Source organism: Tinamus guttatus, unplaced genomic scaffold, assembly GCF_059628265.1.
Source record: "Tinamus guttatus ecotype Peru unplaced genomic scaffold, ASM5962826v1 Tinamus_guttatus_pri_ptg000287l, whole genome shotgun sequence".
Classification (NCBI taxonomy): Eukaryota; Metazoa; Chordata; class Aves; order Tinamiformes; family Tinamidae; genus Tinamus; species Tinamus guttatus.
This window is the reverse complement of record NW_028288821.1, coordinates 7,796,257-7,818,790: the sequence shown is the minus strand read 5'-3', so window position 1 is coordinate 7,818,790 and position 22,534 is coordinate 7,796,257. Positions and strand designations below refer to the sequence as shown.

Genomic DNA, 22,534 nt, shown 5'->3' with positions numbered 1-22,534 from the left:
AATTCCATTTTTTTTGACATTCCATTTAATGCTAAACTTCATCATCAAGCCACTATGCTTGCTAATATTTGCCTCCAGTAGAAGTGGCATTGCCTTAAAATGCCGTTTATGCATTTCTGAAAAACTTATATACACCATGTTGAGGCTGTAAAATGCATAGGGTTTTCTGTTTTCAGCAATGCTTGGAGGGCTACCGTGTTTTTGCTGCATATCTCATTTTACGGTCATCTGCTTGGTGCATATAACATTTATTATGCTTTACAAAGTAAGATTTGATTATTTTTTAAAACATCACATGCAACAGCATTTTAAAAACATCTGCCTCCTGCCATGGCTTCTGCTCATCTTTAACTTTCTTTTGAGTCTTATTTCTGCATTTTTGTTCCTGTTGAACCATCCTTTCATCTGTTACTAATTTGCTTTTCACCATGTTTTGCATGTCCAAGTCTCCATGTGTGCCTCTCTGAGAATTATTGTGTACTATCTTTTATGTGTGTCACTATTGCAATCTAGTCTAATCTACTGTCCCTCTGCTCATAGTCAATATGGCCTGAAAAGCATTGCCAGATTCTGTTTTTATTCATGAAGACAATCTTTCTGAATAAGCCTTTAGTAAAACATATTTGGTAGTACTATTAACAATTGTAGAATTGTGTTTCTCTTTTAAACAAGAACTTTGAAAACCACCAGAGAATAGTGAGCTCTCTCTAACTGAACAATACATACCTCAAATGTATTTTCAATAATATATACACATGCATATATACATATAGTCTTTCCACGTAATACTTTGGTGATGTGCCTGATAAGCAGTAGAGCTATCTAGTTCCGTAACGATGGAGTTGAAGTGAGTTTTATTTTTTTATTTTAAGTTATCTAAAGTTATATTTTTATATTTTTATGAGTTATATTTTTATATTTTATATGACAATATTTTAAAATCCAGTCTACAACTACCTTAATTATTAAAAATACCCATTTTCACAAGGTTGCTAATTAAATTAAGAGAGATAGGTATTTTCTGAGTAGTAAAAACATACTTTGTTGATCTCCACAGTTTGGTACCTTTTCCACTGCCTAAATCAAAAACTTAACAGGTTTTCTATTCAATATAGTGGTAGAGATCTTAAGTATTCTCACTGAAATCAGTGAAAACTTGGATGAAGTTTCTTAAAAAGGATCATGATTTTAGCCCTTGTGATGATCCTTTAAGCTCACAGTCGCTGTCCAGATCCCCGAAAAACCACAGTGAAGTCCGGGGTTTTCAGAGATACTAACATATACCTGCTGCTTTTGATTCAAGCTATTGGTAAGCTTTAGAAGTTTTGATAGCAATAATTAGATTTCACATACGACTGATGTGTATACATTTATATAAAATAACACACAGCCTTTTTTCCTAGATAAGACCATGCATTAGTATTTGCAGAGATAGCAACATTTCAGTGTGCTGCCTCACTGCATAGTTGTAGCTTTTAGCCTCTTCCTCATGTCTGTATGCTGTGTTTCTGCTCTCTTCCCAAATTCTGCAAAGAAACTGTGCCTTCCTGCTTGCAGTTAAAGGTGATGAGTAGTGATAGCGTTTAAATTGCTGTTGACCATGTGTGTGCTCAATACAAGGACCGGGAAATAAGCACTGGGACATCACATGGAAAGCTGCAGGCATTGCACTGTTTCCACTAGGTCTGTTTATTGACAGTAAATAGCAGAGCATAGGATTTTTATTAGCTCTCATGTGACTCTCTGACAAGTTCAGTCATCTACCTTATATAATGAGAGGGAAATACACTGTTTTTAATTTTTTTCAATAGTGCAATGATCAGTGCCTTGGAAATAGCTACGAGAAAGGGAAGTAAACCTAGTTATTGTATCTACCTCTCAGTAGCTGTTAGCTTAGTATTAATCCAAGACCCTCATTTGAAGACATCGTTCAGCTATTTTGTTATCTTTTGTGATAACAAATTCCAGGCGGTTACATAATTTGTTGCTGAAAAAAAAACAACAATGTTTTAAATTCCAGAAACACTGTTCCTTTGACTGATATGTTGATTTAAGTTGATTTAATGTGAAATTTCTTTTCCATAGAGGGGACTGTTCACAAGTATTCCATTCTGAATCCGTATCTTTGTTAAGCCATTCACAGTACATTGCCTATATGAATGTTTCATACTATTTTATTGCCATTAAAAGGGGCTTCATTCTTCCATTGTGAGTTTTGTCTGAATACATTTCTTATAAGAGAGCGTGCAGCACTTGTAGAGAGATGCCGACAAGCAGTCTGGAGAGATCACTTTTGTACTTGCTGAGAAAGGCTCTTTCAGCTGCCTTTGTGTGGAACAGCTGTGACATCTAATGACTAGTTAGATCTCTCCTCGGTGAGTATGCTGTGCGGATATTCCAGAGGATATATCCCTATACTCTCCTCTCTGCATTTAATAGGAGTCATCTAACCTGAATCAGATAGCAGCCAGCGGATGGTGTTCGGTTCCTTCCTTGATGGAGTCAACATTTGTTCCAGCAGTTTTGTTCTACTATCAAAGGCTGCTGTGTTTTCTGCCTAGTAAGCTCAAGTGTTGAAAATTCACTTTTGATGGATCAAAAGTGGATTGTTAAATTTGCTTTAATGTAGGATATGTACAACAAATGGAAACAGGAGAAAACACAGTCACATTTCTAACACTGTTTTGAGCAAAAGTATATTTGAAATCTGTATGAGACCAACTATTTTCAGTTTGCCCTTTGTTCGTATGGAATAAAGGCCCTGGAGTAATTAATTGCTGATGGAAAGGACAGTGTTTTTTCACTAAACATGATTGCGTGAGGCTGGGTGTTTAAGAGGGTGTATTTACAGATCCCTCTTTTCACAGCAAAAGATTCGAGAGACTCCTATTAAAGGCCATGGGAATGACTCTCTGTGGGGCTTTCAGATGAGAGCAATCTGGGCAGCGAGGTGCTCCTGAAAGTCCCACGGCTGATTCCCGTGATGAGAGAACGGAGCATCTCAGGCCAGACCTTTGGATGCTGCTGCCGTGGGTCGTCTCAGGGACGAGGAGAGGCTGGCGGCCCAGCGAGGCCCCGGCGGAAGGAGAGGCTCTGTGGGGAACGAGCCCAGGGCTGAGCTCGTAGTGGGTACCAAGCCTGGGCCTTCAGAACAACAAGGGGCTCTAGACGGGCAGATTTGGCACCAAAATTCAGGGTTATAAACCAGTATAGTCACCTGAAATGGATCTTGAAAGCCCAATTAAAGATTGAATAGTGAGACAAGCTCATTATTTATATAGGAAATTACAGCTGTTTTATGGTAGAAAGCTATTGAATACATAAGATTTTGTTTTGAATGTGTTATTGTCTTGAAATGAATGTGAAAAATGAATGTGAATTTAAATCTCTATGTTGTTTTTCTCTTGTTACTAATTTGCTCTCATTTAACTCCATGCTTCCTTTTAAATTTCCTGTCAAGGTATGCACATTTCCTGTTTACTTTCTTTCAAAATGCCCTATGACTTTGTTTTGATAAGTGCTCAGTAAGACAATGCTCTGTTATACCAATGCTTCGTTCGTTACGCCTCTCATTCGTTAACTCCTTGATTCACTGTAAAATGATATTGTGCAACGTATTGATCTCTTGAGGTAACTTGGAAAACTGCATGTTGGGATAAAGTAGTAGTTGTTCGTTTTTAAATTGCAACGCTTTACACTTGGACAGGTACGTCTTCATCGGATAAAAAGTGTTGGTATCAAAAGCTGTGATATATTTCTCTGTAATTATAACCTGAGTAATGGACAGCAGCTGTGTGGTTCACAGCACAAAGCATGCAGTTAGACGTTTATTAGCATCCCAGTGTTTATGTACTAACCCTTTTTCTCCCTCGTCCCTCCACACCAGCCCTGCAGTGGGTATAAGGAGTCTATATCAGCAGATGGACTGGGGGGAAGGGAGGCTGCCAGGCCAGGCTCCTCTGTGTTCTGGTTCTTTTACTCTCTCTTTCTGTCTTTCTTTTCTTTGGTGTCAGCTTTGTGGTTTGTTTCATTTTTCTTTTGCCCTATCCTGTGCTTAACACATTATAGTTATGTTAGCCCAGAGTGCTTCATAGTGGCAGCTCTTTACCTTTTGGTGCTCACTGGAAAAACTCTGGGAGAACCAACTCTATAGTGCTTTCTTTTCAAGTGACATCACTCTTCTGAGAACTGCTCTGGTCCTCATCCAACAAGACCCCTCTCTTGCGCTTAGGAGCCTCAGGGCAGTGCCTCCTTCTTCAAGGAAGTCAGCTATGCCCAGCTCTTTCCTCATGGCTCTTCTCCACTTTCTGCCCTGTATCCGTCTGACTTGGTTTGTGCAGGTGGCAAGATCTCTGGGGCAAGTTATCCTCACACTGCTCTGTGTGCAATGTGCTGTGTGAACATGCAGCTCGACATGGACGTTCTGTTGTTACAGCATTACGCGGGCCTGAGATTTCATTGCTATGTAGAGTGCTTGTCTTCCTGCGCGTCTTCAACCCAGCAGCACATCTGTCCTGCAAGCAGAAGAGACAGTTACAGATGCAAGTAAGGCATTTCCTAAGGGAAAGCCTAGGGAGAATGCACATGTACCTGCAACGCACATTTTGTTTCCTATCGTCCCGTTAAATTTATCTCAACACCTCAGCAAGGGTCTTTTCTTCATCTTTCTGTTTCAAGACCTACTTAAAGCAAAAGGGCCCCAGGAACCTGGAAATGCTAGGAATACTTGTTGTATTCAGCCAGATGTTACATCTGTCACTTGCCCAACTTCCACTTAACCTGGCTCTGAAACTGTCAGCCTTTCTGTAGGGAGGAGCTCAACACAGAAAATAGAGGTTGTGTTGTGAGACGGTGAAGAAAAGGACATGAATATCACCTGATGTAGCCATCTAAAAGCAATATGCTCTTTTTGTTAGACAGCTTGGTTCCATCCAAAGTCATGGGAGAGAGATGGGCGCTACAGTTTAATCCTATAAAAGAACAAGTGGGATAAATCCTGTTCTGAGGGTGCCTCTTCCCTCTCTTTCTCTGCATTGGCTCCAAAGGTAACCTGCTTCACTACCTTACACCAGTTAGTGCTTTATAGATCGCTAAAGTTAGGTCTCAACCCATGAGAGAGGTTCGCTTGGTTTGTAGGATATCGAGTTTCACAAAGTAGCTAAAGCCAAGAGGGAGCTGGCCACAAAGAATCTGAACCAGCTGCAGGATCCCACAGGATGCTCCTTTGCTACCTACAAAGACAGCAGTAAAGAGAAGTTGGGAGACTCTTCGACTCACTCCAGGGTTTTACATTTTTATTTCTGCTACGTAACCCTGCAGTTGCCTCTTCGGTAGCCGTCTTTGAGTGAGCACCTCAGCTGCAAGCTGAAACTTGGAAACCTTCTACTCCCCTGGGAGGACCCCCGAGAGGCCAGGAAGTCTCTTCAGCTTGCCGGTGAGCTGCGGCCTGCCCCGAGGAAGCTCATGCAGGCCGGAGCGCTGGAGATGGATTTTCCAGGGTCCACACGGCGGAAGTTGTTGCTGCCTCGTGGGCAGGGAGGTGATGCTCTGCTCCTTAAGCTGCCCGAAGCCTTGCAGCAGCCTGGACAGCCATGCCCCTTGCTGCCACCTCAGCGCAGCCATCCCTGCCACCACTGCCATGGTGTGTCCAGGGCTGCCAGCATGTCCCTAGTGCCCTTTCCGGGGGAGCTGCTGGTTCACTTTTTTGAGAAGAAGAGAATGGAAATGAATAGGGTTTTGCCTCTTAGTTTGTTTATCCACATGGCTCTAACCCATTCCATACTGCTCTCTGTTTTTATTGTGTTGGCAGCGTTTTCCATTGGTTTGTTCTTTGATGATGGACAGATTTTTTTTCTTTCATTTTTTCTTAACCATTTAATGGCATTTTTTTATGGCTCAGGCAATCTGAGGCCAAGACTAGCCAGGTTACCAAGTAATCCCCCGTGTGAGTGGGGAGGGGGCCTGTCACGAGACTTTTGCTTTTTTTCCTGTCTCCATCTGTTGGTAGGACAACTTGTACCCACTGTCTGGGGATGGCACTGAGGGGCTTGAAGGAAACAGATAAACAGGTAAGAGATTCTCTTGTTTTCTATTTCTTCACACAAATTGATGACTTCAGCAGGTTCAATGAATGTAATATATTTGGGGCTTGATTCTTCTTCCACTGACATCAGGAAAGACTAAAGGGCGAAGAGATGAAATGTCTTTGTCTCAACTGCTGGGATGATTCCAGGTCGATAGGGTTTCCATGCACAGTATAGGTTACCCGCTGGCACTGCGGAGCAGGGCTCACATCCCTTAGCCCCAAATGTGTGTTTTGAGTATGGTGCTCAGTTGCTTTAAAGCAGCGAAGAGCTCTTATCAACACAAGATCCAGACCTCTTGACTAGTCATTTTATGGTTATATGCTTAGACACAGGCTTTTTTCATTCTTTTGCATTTTTACACGTGAATAGAAAAAAATAATTCTTTCTACTTTTTTTTTACGTTGCTGTCATGCTGTGAATTATAAAGCAGGAATGTGTTTGACTTGGAACTGTGGGTTTTAGACATGCAAATTTTAATTAACATAAACCAGCCTCTCTCCTCACATCGATGTGCAGATTTAGTCTCTAATTCCTGCTAGATCATGAAGAGAAAGAAGAGGCAGTTGATATATTTAATTCCTTTGAATGTTTGCTCATATTCCTTTTTGCAGTTCACTGCATTTTACATTTTAAGAGGGGATGCAACCTGAGATGCATTCATTCCTTCTAAGCTGGACAGTCTGCAGATGCAGCAGTGCTGGTGAGCTGCAGCAGACAGAACTAACCAAGGGGAAAGGCTGGCCTCATACAAAAAATCAAAGTCTTCTGACAAAAAGACTTCAAGAAAAGGCTGTGTCCAGAGGTATCAGCAGAGCTTGTTCCTTCCCAAAAGTCTCTCCCACAGACAAGCCTCAGGATGGCTTTGCCTCAGAACTAATTCTTAATTGGTTGTCCTTTTTCACTGAAAGATTGTAGAGAGAGTTTAACCAGGCAAGGCGAGGTACCCTCAGAGCTTGCTGTCTTGGTGCAGTTGGTCAAGAACTAGCTTGTGGTCAGCCTGGTCACAGATACCTGGAGAATCGGGACAAAAGGTTTCTATACATGAGGGAAAAAAAAAATCAAGGAATGTCTTCAAAGCAATTTGATGATGTGTGTTTTTCCATAGATCTCTCTCAGGGCGAATTGTCGGAGGAGTCTGGTGGTTCTTCACTCTCATCATTATCTCTTCCTACACTGCTAATCTTGCTGCCTTCCTTACTGTGGAAAGGATGGTTTCTCCCATAGAAAGCGCAGAGGATCTGGCTAAACAAACTGAAATAGCCTATGGCACTTTGGATTCAGGCTCAACCAAAGAGTTCTTTAGAGTAAGTTGCATGATTTAAAGCAGTTCTATTAAATCTCTCTTGGAGCTTTTCTAAACTGTAAATGCCTCATACATGGGGACCATGGTTTTCAGTCATTTGCTTCTACTTAACTATAATAGCTGTTCTGATGAAGGCAGCGTTGTGCAGTCAGGACAGGCTTGAGTGCAGATTTTCATATCAAAAAGGCATTTTAACAAAATCAATAGTTCTGCTGAAACCTGAAATATCTCACGATGAGAGCTAATGCAGGATATTAGTATTTTTTTAACACCAGTTTCAGAATCTCTGTCTGTTGGGCAGTAATTCGGCTGTTAGCACATTTAGCAAATCTAGAAGTGCCTATCTTGACCTACTTGTCCTGTTCACCCAGCTAACAGCCATTAATGTCACCCAATGTTGGTGTTTGCTTGCCAGGATTCAAAGGAGGGGTAAGATGCGCGTGTCGCTAGTTTTACATTGATTTCTGCAGTTGTTGCAGAGCATCCATTGCTCAGGAGGGTCTGGACTTTGCAGCCCAGGACTACGATGTGTCCTAGATATCTTAACTGGTTGCTAAAATGCTGAATAACTGGGGGAGGGTTATATAAAATTAAGTTCTTCTTTTCTTTCTCCATTCGCCAAGCCACTGGCAGAACTACAAAGGGTCAGTGAGGAGGGTCATTAAAACCTCTAGCTATGACCTCAGACCAATTTTCTGTATCTAAAAATTGCAACCTAAACAGCTCTTATTTTTGGCCTTTCCAAGTATTAGCTGAAATGCTACGTCCTTTTAGGAGGTTTCTGTTTCTATCACTAGTGCCAATCAAATGCCATTCAAACTGACATTTTTGTATATAGAAAAGTGGTGAGTGCTGCAAGACCAAGAACTGCCCATCGTGCGTACTGGGCAGATGCAAAAGTGAGGGAAAAGGAGAAGGAAAAGACCCTTTCTGTTGTAGGCTGATTAAGTGCTGAAGGCTTCTTGAATGTGCTTAAAATGACAAATGCTTTAGAGTTTGTGGTGACCAAAGATCTGGAGAAGCTTTCTCAGATGTGTGTAAGATGAATAACATCATACATGTGTGTGTCTGCACACACACATAAAACAAGCATAAAACCAGAAGTGATTACAAAGGTAGTTTTGAAAGCTTTGATACTCTGCCTTATTTGTGTGTCCTGTTTTTATATAAAACATCGTTTTTTGTTTTGTTTTGTTTTGAAATGGCTCTTAATTAACCATGGTAACTGGTGTGTTACAATGGTCTCTATTTTTGTATTAAAAAGTCATGGCAAGTTTAGCACTGGCCTTGTTAAGGGTGACATGAGTGTGTAAAATTTTATGTTCTGCTTAATTAGCAGCTTGGGGTAGTGTTATCTGTACAGCAAAAATTAGCTGACTGAACCTGTCAGAAAAGGTAGCACAAGTTTATTAGAAATATTGTTGCTGTTTACAGTCACTAGAGTGTTCTTGAGGGGGTGAAATCTTTTGAATATCTGGTTATCTTTAATACAGGAAAAAATGGTATTTCTTCCATTTCCTTAATAATTTGGTATAACATAGAAATCCTTTTAACTGAGAGATCAAAGGAATGAGTATTTCTTGTAAAAGGATACAAAGTCTAGTAAATGTATGACTACTTTGTTGTGCCATTAATAGTCTTGGGCTGAGCGGTGACTCTCCTGGAGCAGGCAGGGCTCTCCATGAGGATGGTCTGTCAGGAGCTACCAGCTCCATGAGGCAGGGAGGAAAACCAGATGGGGAGCACAAAGGCTGGGAACAGCAGGCACACGACACGCTCTGCTCCGGGTTATCAGGGAGGGCCAAAGTAGGCAACAGAGTGGGCATCAAGTGGTACTTGTCTCTCCTTGGCATTCTCAAAGAACGCAATGTAATGTCAGTTGTATTACTGCCCACAGAGTAATGGATTTGAATGGAATAATGCTGCCATGAAACTTGTTCAGTTAGTCTTGAGTTGATATGAGAAGGTCAAAAGCTTTGCTTTAGAGTAGATGCATATGTTCACATAAATACTTCATTGTACAGTCTTTATTAGCCCCTTGATAATAATGATGGCTGAAACTAGAAATAACTGTTAGAGGACACTTGGTTTCTCACCGCCTGCTGCAGAGCTCATGCTTGCTCTGCACTTCACACTTCCCTGTGCTGGTGCTCTTCTCCCTGCTAGCTCTTTTCTCCTGCTGCTAGAGCATCAGCAGGAGTCATGGTGGTCCTTGTCAGTCAAAGCTGAAATTCTTCTGGCTATGTAATGTTATTCCCTTTGCGAAAGGAAAACCCTCTTCCTCCTGTTCCCCAGAAGCAATTAACTGTTGTCAAGCAACAACTGGCTGAGTGCATGAGGACCTTATATGCTGCAGAAACATGTCTTAGGAGAGAGGACATCTACGACTGCAGGGATGGCTATATGAGCAGCTAGAGCAATACCCACACATATATACCCATATGTATATACCCACACACTATGCCCATACACGTCCCACGGTACTGCGGCGTGTGAGAGGCAGGTGAGAACCATAATTGAGAACCACGAAGAACCATAATTTGGTTTTGTACTTCTACAGATACATAAAGATGCTTGTTGGGGTATATGTCTTTGTGGAGATACAAAGCTAAAATGTTTCTCAAGCAGAGGTATTGAGCAGGTATTGATCTCAGTGCCTGCAGTTGGCTGGTGAAAGGTGCCAGGTTGACGGTCGCAAGGAAAAACAGCTCCCCGATGCATCACAGAAGGGGCTCACGTAAATGAGCTCCACATAGCCATGGTTCTTGCCTGTCCATATCGGGAGGCTTCAGGGCCCTCGGTCCATGGCTGCTTTCTGCCAGCTCTGCTCCAGCTAGTACCACTTCTGACAATTTCTTTTGCAGTGTGCATACCTACCTGCTTACCAGGAGCTGGACGGATACCAGCAACTCATTTCACATGAACAGATGGTAATGACATTCGGCCACTTCAGACCTGAGCAGATTCCAGCGAGTGACCTATTTTATAGTGCTGGCTGTTTCCCTAAACATTACAATGTCTCCCAGATAGACGCTAGCCCAGCTATGTAGATCAAAGCTAAATACAACACTGCTGTTTCAAGTATGCGTGATGAATGCTGCCAGGGCAACATTACTCTCAAAGCAACAGCAGCAGAGCATATTTTTTTAGCGTTTTCACAGCAGGCACTACTCACTCGCCACACTCACTCTTCATCAGGGCATTTTTCACCTCAGAATATCTAAAAACAAATAAGCCTTTGTATATTTTTGTGATTGTTGCTTGTTTCTGCTCAGAAACATTTTAGATTTGTACTAATTAGCTTAAAAAGGCATTTAAATGGTAATCAATAGATTTCATCAATTTCCTTTTGGCTTTCAGAGGCCATTCATCCATACTGAGAAGGAAAAGATCCATTCCTTAGATATTTATTAACAAAAGTGTCAGCTTGCAAAATGTCTCTCTCTTTTTCTTGAAGACTAGCAAAGGCCTATACTAGAAAGGAATTAGAAATAGGGAGCTGGTTTTAAAGGTTTATATGTTGGAATTAACATCTTCTCATACATTCAATTAAACTGTTAGCATATCTGAGCAGCTTGTCGGATCGATATAGTAGCATTTAGTCCAAATTCAGCACTGAGCGTGTGTCTAAGAGCACATTCCAATAGATTTCTGAACCCAATATGTACATATCGGAAAGATGTGACCTTTGCAACCGATTAGTATTTCCTATGTAAATTTGGCTGTATTTAAAGTTTGGTAGAAGCAGCAGTATGTTTCTGGACATTTAGAAATATAAATTGCTCCTGAATTGGAGCAATTGGTGGTTCCTTTTAATTGATAGCAGAAAACTGCATTAAGAGGCTTATGAATGGATTCTGTGAAATCCACTGTGTGGGGCTTGGTCATTGATGAACACAGTGACCAGCCAACACAGTCTACTGGAAGCCTGGAATTGCAGTTGTGTCCTTTAAATTCCCTTAATGCAACAATGCTTTACAGGATTAAATATTGAGGTAGGTGACATTTAGCAAGATCCTGCATTAGCTCTTTCTCCTTTTTGTAGGAAATTGCAGACAACTCATATCACACCATTTCCAATGTAGTTAACTAAAGATTAGAGAAAAAAAAAAAGATGCCCAAGACTGATACTGTATCACAGACTTTTTTGCTTTTCTCATAATGGCTTCAGTCAAGCCAACACTGTCCCTGAAAAAACCCTCTGCTATCCAGTGGCTGTGCAGTGCCTTGGATGAAATTACCTGCTGTTTGGATGTCAGTTCCTGATTTTTCTTCCAGAAAGTGAATTAATTGTCAGGTTTGTTAGGAGTTTCAGCAGAAATGCCAAAGATCCTCTGGACATGGTGTTTCTTGCTGTTGCAGCTGCTCATGCTCACGCAGCACTGATGGTCACTGGTATGAGGCAGTGTTTGACCTTGACATTACTTTCAATGTCAATAAAGAGACTTCAAGTTCAAAACCTGGAGAAGTCAAGCAAGGTCTGCAAGCACCACTTGGGAATTCTGGATATTTTTAGGAAGTATTTACGTTATTGTAGAAATTCACGTTCTAAAGTCTGCATTACTTCAGGGCACATGGTAGTGATATCCCCTGTGCAAAGGCTTTCCTTCCCGTTACTTGAGATAACCTAGCCAGATACATCGATATTTCTCCTACAAAATTTTGCTACAAGGTGGTACTATTGTCTTTTTCCTTAGCGAGTGCATTCAACATTTGACACTCCTCTTCCACAGTTTCCTCAAAAATTGATTCTTTCCAAACCAGGCTCAGATGGGAGGCCTTTGTGGACTTCATATTTGCATAGAAATATGAAAAAATGTAAGTTTTAAGGACATGGTAAGCCATGCTAAGGGTGGCCCCAGAGATGGTCCACTTTGCTCATTTTGGGCACCTAAAGCCTCACCTCCTGTTCAGCTGGTGCTTTGTCCTGAGTATACGTGGCAGGTCCGCAGAGGGGACAGGGCTTTGGTGGCCCTGCGGATATGAGAGCAACGCGGCAGCTGTGCCCATGGCACACGTACAGAGGGACCCTGCCGTGGTGGCCCCAAGGGGACTCTCCGTCCACAGCAGGTTATGCTGGTCCTTGGAGCCGGCTCCTGGGAGCGCTCGAGGTTGGGCAATGGACAGGGAGGGAAACAGTGACTGGAAACGTGCTGGGCGCAAGTGTATTACACAGGGTGCACGCTGAAGAGCTCAGGGCTTTCCTCTGGTGAGGTTCTGTGAAGACAGGAAGGGGAAATAAGTTCTGCCAGAAAGCAGTTTAGTTAAGGAAAACCTTGAATTATGAACCAATAACTGCCATGCAGTTTTATGCATATTATGCAATCAAACAGTATTGAGATCATCATTAGAGCCTGTTGAAAACACTAAGGTGAACCCTGTGCCTGCAGCCCGAAGGGTTTCATCTGCAGTGAAGCTTTTTAGTTTCTAATTTCAAAATACATTTTGCTTGTGAAGATGAAGGACTCGTTTGTGGAATAGCATTCATACAAAAATGTCTTGCCTTTGTCTTTGGATGAAACCATGATTAGTAGTTTTCAGCCTTCTGTGTTGTTGGCGTAAAGCAAAGCATCCCAGTGATCACCATAAACGGCTGACAGAAGTATTGAAAGGTGATTATATGTATAGACTTTAAAGAACAGAACATCACAGAAAAGAGATTGCTTCCAAATGGGAGCTATGTAGATCTTTCATAAGCAATGTGGCAGCAAGGAATCAGAAAAAGTACTGTGTTACAACTGTATTTTAACACAGAAAATATTAAAATCATATTCATCCATAATCTCCTTTCCCTATTTTACATAGGGAGGTGTATGCAGAAATATTAAAGGATGAATGTGTATGTATGCAGAGAGATCACAACCTCTCACTGCATGAATGATACCCAGACAGGACTTGCTTTATTTTTTTTTTTCTCTCCCTTTCTCTCGCAGTCTACTGAGCCTCCCTGCTACTACGTGGCTAACAGGCAGTTTTAAAGAGAGTGGGAAATCGAATGTGACATAATTACAAAAGAAATGGTTTTACATTAAATCATATAATGTCCTTAAGCCTATGTATTATAAAGGAAAACGTATTCTCATAGGAACTAAAATTAGCAGCTCATCTGTCATCCACTTGCTGGGAAGGATATTTTTACATAGGGGGATATTTTTAAATGGAGTCTGGGGATAAGGTGGTTGAACCATTTTATTAGTGTCAGCAGACGAGCCAGGATTCAAAGCAGCTTTTCTCAACATTTTATAACAAATGTTTGAATAAATCACTCCTTATCCTAATTGCAAAAAAATATATATTTTATATATTAAATAGCATTGGTAAATTATATAGATGTTCTGTATATTTTAAAATGTATAAGTATCATATAAATGTGTAAATGCAATGTGTATTCTAATATATATGTGCTATAATTTTATATATTATAGCATAAGTAGTGTAATACTGACTATTATTACAAGACATTAAGTAATAATTGCATGTCACAGGCATATGCAGCTCGTGTTATGCAGTGCCTACCAACTCTACTTGCGTGTGGCATTTGGGCTGCCCAGGACGCGCACGTCTCAATGAGAGCACGGTGCCCAGCACGGGGGCAGCGCAGCGTGCGGGACAGCGCAGTGTGTGCGGGACAGCGCAGTGTGTGCAGGGCAGCGCAGCGTGCGGGGCAGCGCAGTGGCCGATGGCGAGCTCGGCCGGCGGCCGCGCCGGCACCGCGGGGAGAGTCGCTGGCCGTTTGAATGCTCCGCTGCTTGGAGAGCAGCGCTGTGATGGTGCTAATGACACTGCTCACGGCAGTGAGGACCCCACGTTTTCAAAGCTCTCCTGCTTTATGTAATGCTGTTGTGCCACATTAATAGGTGCTTGTTAGGGATTCGTTTAAAATGCATTAGGTGCTGATAAATTACTCACAGGGCTGCTACTGTGGCTTTTGCATAATTGGAAATGCATGAAGGTTTGGAAGCTCTGTGAAACATTCTCTCTTGCAGTCAGTCCCCTTAGATTTCTCCACCATGGACCGTTGGGGCTGGAGCTCATCAGGCTGAGCAGCATTAGGCTCCCGCGCTGGAAATGCTCTTCTGCCTTGGCTTAGTCCAGGCCAAACCCAGCGTGGGAAGCACACAGGGAGTGCTGAAAGAACTTGCAAAGACAGCTTGTCCCCTGGCAAAGTATTTCAGTTTAATTTTCTGATTGATATCGCAATGTGCAGGAATGGACGGCCGCAAAAAGTGAGGAGTGCAGTACAGCCTATAGGAATATAGCATGGAGCTCAGTGTTGTGCCAGGGAAGGATATTTTAAAAATCTTCGTTTACATTCTGTTACTCCAAGTGTTACTGACGTGCCAGTGAGTCTAGTTACTGCCACAGTGAGTATTTGCTTCTCTGTTTATATGAACTGAGAAAAGATGCCTGTTAAAGCAGTTACAGCACATTTTCTGCCCGCCACCAAAACTCACCTTTTCAAAATGCCTGCAATCTATAGGAAAATACACTCAAAAGAAAACTCCTGTAAGATAAGGTCTCTCAAATAACTCAGGCCTGACTATGTATGTCAGGTGTAGAAAAGCTGAGGTGTTGCTGCTGCCTGGAGGACTTTTTGCAAGCTCCTTCCCGGGCTGCTGTGCGGCTGGTGCTGCTGCCCGGGCGCAGAAACGCCCCAGGGCTCAGGGCGCTGCCGTCAGGGCAGCTGCACAGCCCCATGCAGGGAATATCCCAGTCCCGAAAAGAGGCCTGTCCTAGAAAGAAGCCGCCATCGCTGTGTTTTGTGGGCCTGATTTTGGCTCCTGTGCTTGGTTTTCCTGTACTGGGAGAAAGCTACTGCCTCTAAAGCAGAAGTTAGAACTTCATGAACTGAAACATCAAGTCAACATGATGGTGCCTCCAATCGCGAACTTGACTGTGAAATATTAATGTTCCCCAGTCCACCTTTACACTTATGAGTCCTTTATGAAATATTGTATCCTATGAATGTGCAGAATAGTTCGTTTAAATATGCTTGGGCCTTGGCTATCTGCAGAATCCCACAAATTCATAAAGTCTGCCTATGGTTTGGTAGATCGTAGGATTAACCTCAGAAAAAAACTGCCCTGTGCGTACTCGTGACATCTGACCTGTTTTCATCTGCCAGGAATATAATAAAAACAAGAGGTTCATGTAGTGATGGGATTGATTTTTCTGTCAATATAGGTAAGCAAATTGCTGGCATCACCGGTTATCTGTGGTTAAAAGCTGTGGCATTGATCTGCTAGACTTTGCCCTGTGACCTTCAGTAAATGACAGCTCTGTTTCATGCCCTTGGCTGGGAGAGCACAGTGATAGTGCCCACTGGCTTTCGGGGAGACCTTATTCTTGTTAGTAGAACAGATAGGGAATTGTAGGCAGAGCCCCCCTGTTAACAGCAGTGGTCATATTTTTAGCATTAAGTGGTGCTGTGGTGCCCAGCTCCACGTGCAGCAGAGCTGTGTGTGGCCCTGGGGGCTCTGCTCACCACCCTGGCCCTCCCAGAGGTGGCAACGGCTGCATTAAACCCTCATCCAGAGACCTGGGAAAGCAAAAACTACAGATCTCAAAGTGATCCCAAGGCCAGGAGACAAGGATGGACCAGGACAGATGTATGGTATTTTTTCACTCCTGTCTAGTAACTTGCTCCCTAGTGGTTCATAAACTGGTGGATTCATTAGCAGCTGCAGCAGAGCTAATTGCACACATGGAGGAAAAGCAATGAATGATGATAATGAAGCTAAGGTTCACGTTTAACTACCTAAGTTCATGTCAGTGAGGCGTGCATCTATATAATGGCAGCATGTATTATTCAGATTAAATACCTGCACTATTCTTACTATGGACCTTTGTGTTTTGTATCAGTAACATCTGTGCAATTTAGGACTATAAATTCTCCTTGTTAAAGAGCTATAAAGTGGTCAGAGGGGTGGTATGGTAGGAGAGTGAGTTACCTCTGCTGCTGTGGGTGCTCTGGGGTTGCCTCGCTCAGCTTGCTGCCCTTGCACACTGCGTTTCCTGCATGCCAATGCACGCTGAGAGATTCCAAAGAATATTGGAGATTAACTAGCCTAGAAGCAGCCCTGAGCCCAAGGGCAAGTAACTGGCTTTCTTCTGAGTCCTCTGCCCTGCCTGTGGATTATTTGCATTTCTTACAGGGATATAACCATTATGAAGTGTGTTCCTGTTTCTCCTTATAGACCAGCTCCTGGATTACTATGGGAATCTTTTCCCCTTCTCTCCTCTCTCTCTATTTAGGTTTGTTCTTAATTTTGAAGATACAGGTTAAAAAAAACTTCAAGAACATAATCTAAAATTTTAAATATAAAAAGTAAAAAAAGAAGAATGTAAGATGTGTTTTAAAAGTAGCGTTGGTTTGGCTGACTTTGGCTCACAATTGGAGTGCTGACAATAATCAGCTCTGTGAAAGGTTTTGAACCTTGCTGGTGGAAAACAATTTTCTGTGCCTGTCATAAGAAACCAAAGACCATTTTGATCACCTTAATAGAATATTCAAATGGGATGCAGGAGAGGGTTTTGGAGAGGACCTGCAGAGAGCAGAGAAGACGGCAGAGAGGACAGAATGTTCCATAATGGGCAATGGGCATCACTGAGAGGAAAAATACTATTTCTTTCAAATGCAATAGTTTTGCATTCAGTATTGGAAGGAAATGCCACAGTGTCACCTAAGCAGAAGTCTGAGATACATACCTACTTTGGGGAAAGTAACTCAGTTAAGATGTTTTAGAGGTAGATTTAACCAGCACTGGAAAATCATCCAAGATGTGCTGGGTTCTGCAGCGTGTCTGTGGGCAGTTTGAAAGGTTCAAATGTGAAACCAAGGCACCTGGCCTCATTCAGTGAAGCCAGGTTTGCTAGTGCTGGATTCAGCTCTTTTGTTCATGAGTGGATTGAAGGAATAACTGTAATTGACAGGTAAATCTGCCTATTTTCTGATGTTTGTAACACTTAAATCAAGCCTGGATCAAGCTTTATGTTCTGATGTTATGGTATACTATTGGGTGTTTCTTCCTGTTCTTGTTTTTGTTGTGGTTTCCACTTAAATTCTGGAGCCAAACGCACGAACAAGGAGATTTAGAATGAAAAAGGAGGTTAAAATTTGTGGCCTGATTGAACTGGCATTTTCTTCCAAATTAAAAGTCATTGCCACTCATGAGAAATGTGTATTTAGATATTGATCTATATCGTGCCAGGTAGGAAACTAGAGCTGCTGTGTCTGTCGGTGCTGAGGGTGTCGATACCACCCCAGGGAAAAGTGCAGCTTATGGCTGAGGTGACACAAATGTGTGTTGTTCATATTTATGCATAAACATCTCCAAATAAAGAAGGAAAAACAGTGTATTGACTAAGCTAAGGTCAGGTCTATTTATATCTACAGCAAGCCTCTGATAATGAAAAGAGACTTTAATGTGTCCCAAGGCCTAGATGAAACACTGAAAATGTTGCTTTTAAGAAAAAATGATAATAATATCCCCTTGAAATCCCAAGGAAATGTGTGTGACGGACTTCTTGAGAGTAATATCAAAGAAACGAAATGGGAGGTACAGAGGGAGTTATTGCAGTTATGGGCTTTGAATTGGTTTATATTTTTGCTTTTAAGCTTTTTTCGTAAGATCTCTTTAAAAGTAACACTTTAATGAGAGGGAGAATGTTCTACTGCTCCCGAACTCCAGCAGCCGTGCGGATCTGTCAGTGCTGGGGCTGCTTGTTTCAGTGTAAATCCTGCTTTGCCCAGCTGTGCCCGCAGGGGCAGGGCTCGTCCGGAGGCGGCACCACAGCCCTGCCAGGAACCGCCAGGCACCGGTGGATGCCTGCAGGAGCAGGAACGGGTTAAAGCCTTGCAGTACGGAGTTCACAGGTTTGTAGTTACAAATTTTAGCTTGCTGACAGTCTTCTGGGAATTCCAGTTTTAAAGGCAACTAGAAAACGAGAAGCATTTATTGAAAAATACCAGCTTTCATTTCATCTAGTTATGTATTCAACCAGTTTTCGTCAGCCACACGTTTCACTTAGCTGAGCAGGTATAAGATACGCTCCTAACCTAGAAGCTGCCTAACCAAACCTCTGAGCTTTGGGGTGTTTTTGTTTGCTTATTTTTCGCGTATGCTTTGGTGGTGTCACCTCCTCCTCTAAGAAGGCTCATCTCAGATAATTATTTTGGCCCCATCATCAGGCCAGGACTGAGTGTGAAGAGCGGTGTGAGGGCAAGGAGCAGCACAGCCCTCAGCTGTCCAGCTGCTGGGAAATTCGGCAGTCCTCAGCCAGGATACTCCCCCAAAACCCTGTCCTTCCCTAAACCAGTCACTGTCAGATGCATTTCTGCATTTTTCTGCTCCTTTTTTTTTAAAAAACCTTTTCCAGGCATTACATGTTCAGTCCTATATATACAACAATATGTTCATTTCTAGCTTGCGTCTTTACCAACCTCAACCAGGCTGCTATACTCCTGTAGTTGATTTGATAGTAACAAGGCCTTACAAAAAACATACCTGATAGAAGAATATGTGACTAATGATTCTATAGGAATGTACTGATTTGTATTAAGTACCATACAGAAGAGTTAATTGAAGGGAGCAAGCTACCAACCTCAGGGCTGTTTGTTAATGTTTAAAAGAGGTCTATGGTCCTTTATTATAAAGCATTTGGAAATTTGTATTTTGAGGCATGGTGATAGTTACCTTTTGCTCCTGGAATAGGCAGAATGCTTTGTTTGGACCATTTACAGCTCCGAGTGTGCTGTTGGCACTCACCAGATAACTATTATTATTAAAAATGCACAGATGTATTGGCAATTGCTTTTAGGTAGTGAGGCCAGCTGGAAAGAGTATGAAAGAACTTATTAAAGATAGATATTCCAGAGCGAGTTAGATGAAAAAGAAGAGAAATTATGGTTTATCTGTGTAATTAAAGGTACACTCAGCAGATGGAAATGAGCAAAAGCAAACTTAAGTGTATGCAAAATCTGTCAAGGAAAACCACTTCAGCTCTCTAAGAGATAAAAGAGAAACAATAAAGCTATATTTTTACCTTCTTTTTGTCCCTTAAGTGCCCATCTGTAAATGCAAATGTGCAGGTGTGTTTGTGCTATTTATATTAAAAGAAGATTAAGGTTGTAAGGACAAGTGCCTTGAAACTAGGACACATCCGAATCACCATTGCTTGTGCAGTCTTCCTGTTGGCCAGCAGCCTGTCCCTGCCACGTTCCCGTGGGAGCGGGTTTTATCGGAAGCGCAGGCGGGTTGGGTCCCGGGTCACTCTGTGCTCTGCTCAGTGCCTGCAAGGACAACTGCTGCTTCATTCCTCACACTCAAAACTAGAATCCATGTATCCTGTTTTTATCCAAGATGGGTACCCCATTTAAATCCTTCTTGCTTGTTTTTCAGTCTCCTGCCTAGCCAGCTCAGTCTTAATGAAGCTGCATTATTGGTGTCTCTCTGATTTCCACTTGTCGACTGTGATGGCTTTAATTGGGTTGCATTTTCAGCTGTTTTTCAACTCACTGGGAAGGATAATTAAAATAAAATCTTGTTCTCTGTGCTCCTCTCTATCAGTCATAGCTATGTCAGCTGAGTCCTTTAATATGAGGAATGGCAAAGGCAGGATTTACTCTCTGTTAAATTGGCCTGAATGAAGAGGAAACATATCTGGACCTTCTGGCTCATGGACATTAACAGCCCACAAGCTTGTTAAGTTTGGGCCAGATTTAGCTCCTTCATCCCTTGTTCCCGTTCTGTAAAGAGAGGCTACGGGCAGGAAACTGGCAATGAGCTGGAGGGGTAAATTCAAGATAACCACAGCGTAGACTGCAAGTCTTGTATAAATCCTTCAGATTTCTACAGTTAATATAGTAAACCTCACTGCCTTCTGTCAACCAAGCAAGGAGTTTTACGTGATAGTGCAGTATATGAGTGCTTGAGATTCTTCATGTTGTTTTAAGGTTTGTGGATGACTTAGATCTTACTGGAGGGGCAGAGGAAGGAAGGTGAAGTAACACATTTCTTGACATTTAAAGAGTTAAAAATATGTGTGTTGAACTAGAGGACGTTCTGATTTGTTCAGTCTCAAAACCAAGCAAGCTGAAAAAAATATATACATTGCAATAATGCAGTTAACCACCAAAATTTTCAGCTCAGTGCTAATATTAGTGTGTTTGTTATCTTTTAGGCAAATGTGAAATTCTGACCAGAGGAAGTTGGATCACTGATTAGTAAAGGCTTTTGTAATTAGTATTTATAGCCCTCCTATGAGCTTCACTGTCAGAGGCCACTGGAGCTGTTCTCGTATCGTAAACCTTTCATCACCACAGTGGAAAGCAGACTTCTGCCTTGCTGGGAACTTTTAATAAGCAAATGTCTGTGTTTGTTTGCTAACAGTCTGCAAGGGAACAAAAACCAATACTGAGGATGTGTGAACAGGAGAGCCCTCTTTGCCCACGTAGGCCGTGAGAGATGAGTTTAGCATCCTGCGGCTTGGCGCTGGCGAGCGCGCTTACGGATGGCACTGCAGCGCTTGGCATTGGAGCAGCGTGCTCATGGAGAATAACAGGAAACCCTGGGAACGAGCTGGGCGCGCACCATTTCTCGTTCTGATTGCCTATTAAATGGCAATTAGTGGAGTAAATGCCTCAGATGTGGCTCCTCTCTTCCTAACTACTTTTTTGGGGGTCTGTAATTGCTCAGGGCAGCGTGCATGTGTCTCGCACTTAACTACTCTCCCCGTTGTTAGCCTCAATCAGCTCTAGGGTGTGCATAGCTTGAAGCCAGCCAAGTGTCGGTCACCCTCAGGAACTGCTTTTCACTTCCTCTCTTTCCTCTACCTCAGAGATCCAAAATAGCCGTCTACGAGAAGATGTGGTCGTACATGAAGTCAGCGGAGCCCTCCGTGTTCACCAAGACCACAGCGGACGGGGTGGCGCGGGTGCGCAAGTCCAAGGGGAAGTTTGCCTTCCTGCTGGAGTCCACCATGAACGAGTACATCGAGCAGCGGAAGCCTTGCGACACCATGAAAGTGGGCGGCAACCTCGACTCCAAGGGCTACGGCGTCGCGACGCCAAAAGGCTCGGCATTAAGGTGGGTGGAATAATATAACAATATCCATGTTGTTATAGTATTCCACCTACCCTGATGTATTGTGTTGTCATTTTCTTTCTTGTGGATTTTGAGGTAACTTTTAAAGTTTAAAATCTTCAATATTCCATGGAGTTAAATAAGACGGTAAATTATGGTTTCATTTATTTAATGCATCCATTTTTTTAGTGTTCTCTTAGTGTTGTCCTTTCTGATTGTTTGTTGCTGTTTTAATTTTACAGTTCAATGGCTTTTTCAATCTAAATGGTAAAAGCCGAGTTAACCTGCCATATGTGACGAATGTTAACTGCATGATGTGGTGTTCTTGTTACTTTTTTTCTCAAAGACGATTTCCCCATCCCGCACACTTCAGTTTTGAGCAGATGTTATCCTCCATGCCACCTTCCAATATTTAACCCTGTATTTGCTGTACAGACATTTTTATAGCTCCACGTTCTGTGAAATTTTAGCCAATTTGTCCTCTTGTGCTCCTTTTTTTATACGTTACGATTTCCTAAGCATTTGTGCATTTTTCTTACAAGTTATGTTTTATCGTTTCAAGAAATGCTGTTAACCTGGCAGTATTAAAACTGAATGAGCAAGGCCTCTTGGACAAATTGAAAAACAAATGGTGGTACGACAAAGGAGAGTGCGGCAGCGGGGGAGGTGACTCCAAGGTCAGCCTCAATGTCACCACAATCGGGTACCTTAGCAAAGAGTAATCGGCAAGGCTGTTATTTTACTTGTCAAGGAAAAAAAAATGCAGATTCAAACCATTTGAATAATTGTGGTGGGGGAAAAAAAAAAGCCATTTGCTTGCCCGGTAGCTCTCTGAAAGAAAGTTGTCTTTGCATCAACAGCTTTGGTCAAGCTTGGAAACCTTATTTAACTAACAGATAGAAACTCCAATATTGGCAGGAATCGTGCAAAGGGAATCAGTGTGTGTGAGTGGACGGGAACCCAGGGAACCCTTGAGCAGTTTGGAGGGGCCTTCCTCAAGGTGCAGCAACACAGACCTGATGGCAAGAATCATAGAGCGATTGAGGTTGGGAGGGACCTTT

The 22,534-nt window shown here is 42.3% G+C and overlaps 1 protein-coding gene across 4 annotated transcripts in view; it reads left to right on the top strand.

Moving 5' to 3' along the window:
• Positions 1 to 22,534, top strand: part of GRIA3 (glutamate ionotropic receptor AMPA type subunit 3) — a 139,925-nt gene that overhangs the window by 97,830 nt on the left and 19,561 nt on the right. For 3 of the 4 annotated variants that reach the window (XR_015913545.1, XM_088527569.1, XM_088527571.1), the window contains exons 12-14: positions 7,192 to 7,390; positions 21,229 to 21,476; positions 22,036 to 22,150. Coding sequence is in view for 3 of the 4 variants with exons in the window: in XM_088527569.1 (XP_088383695.1) it covers positions 7,192 to 7,390; positions 21,229 to 21,476; positions 22,036 to 22,150 (562 nt within the window). In the remaining variant the exon portion in view is untranslated. The remainder of the gene's footprint in view (positions 1 to 7,191; positions 7,391 to 21,228; positions 21,477 to 22,035; positions 22,151 to 22,534) is intronic. The other variant, XM_088527570.1, reaches the window with a different exon arrangement.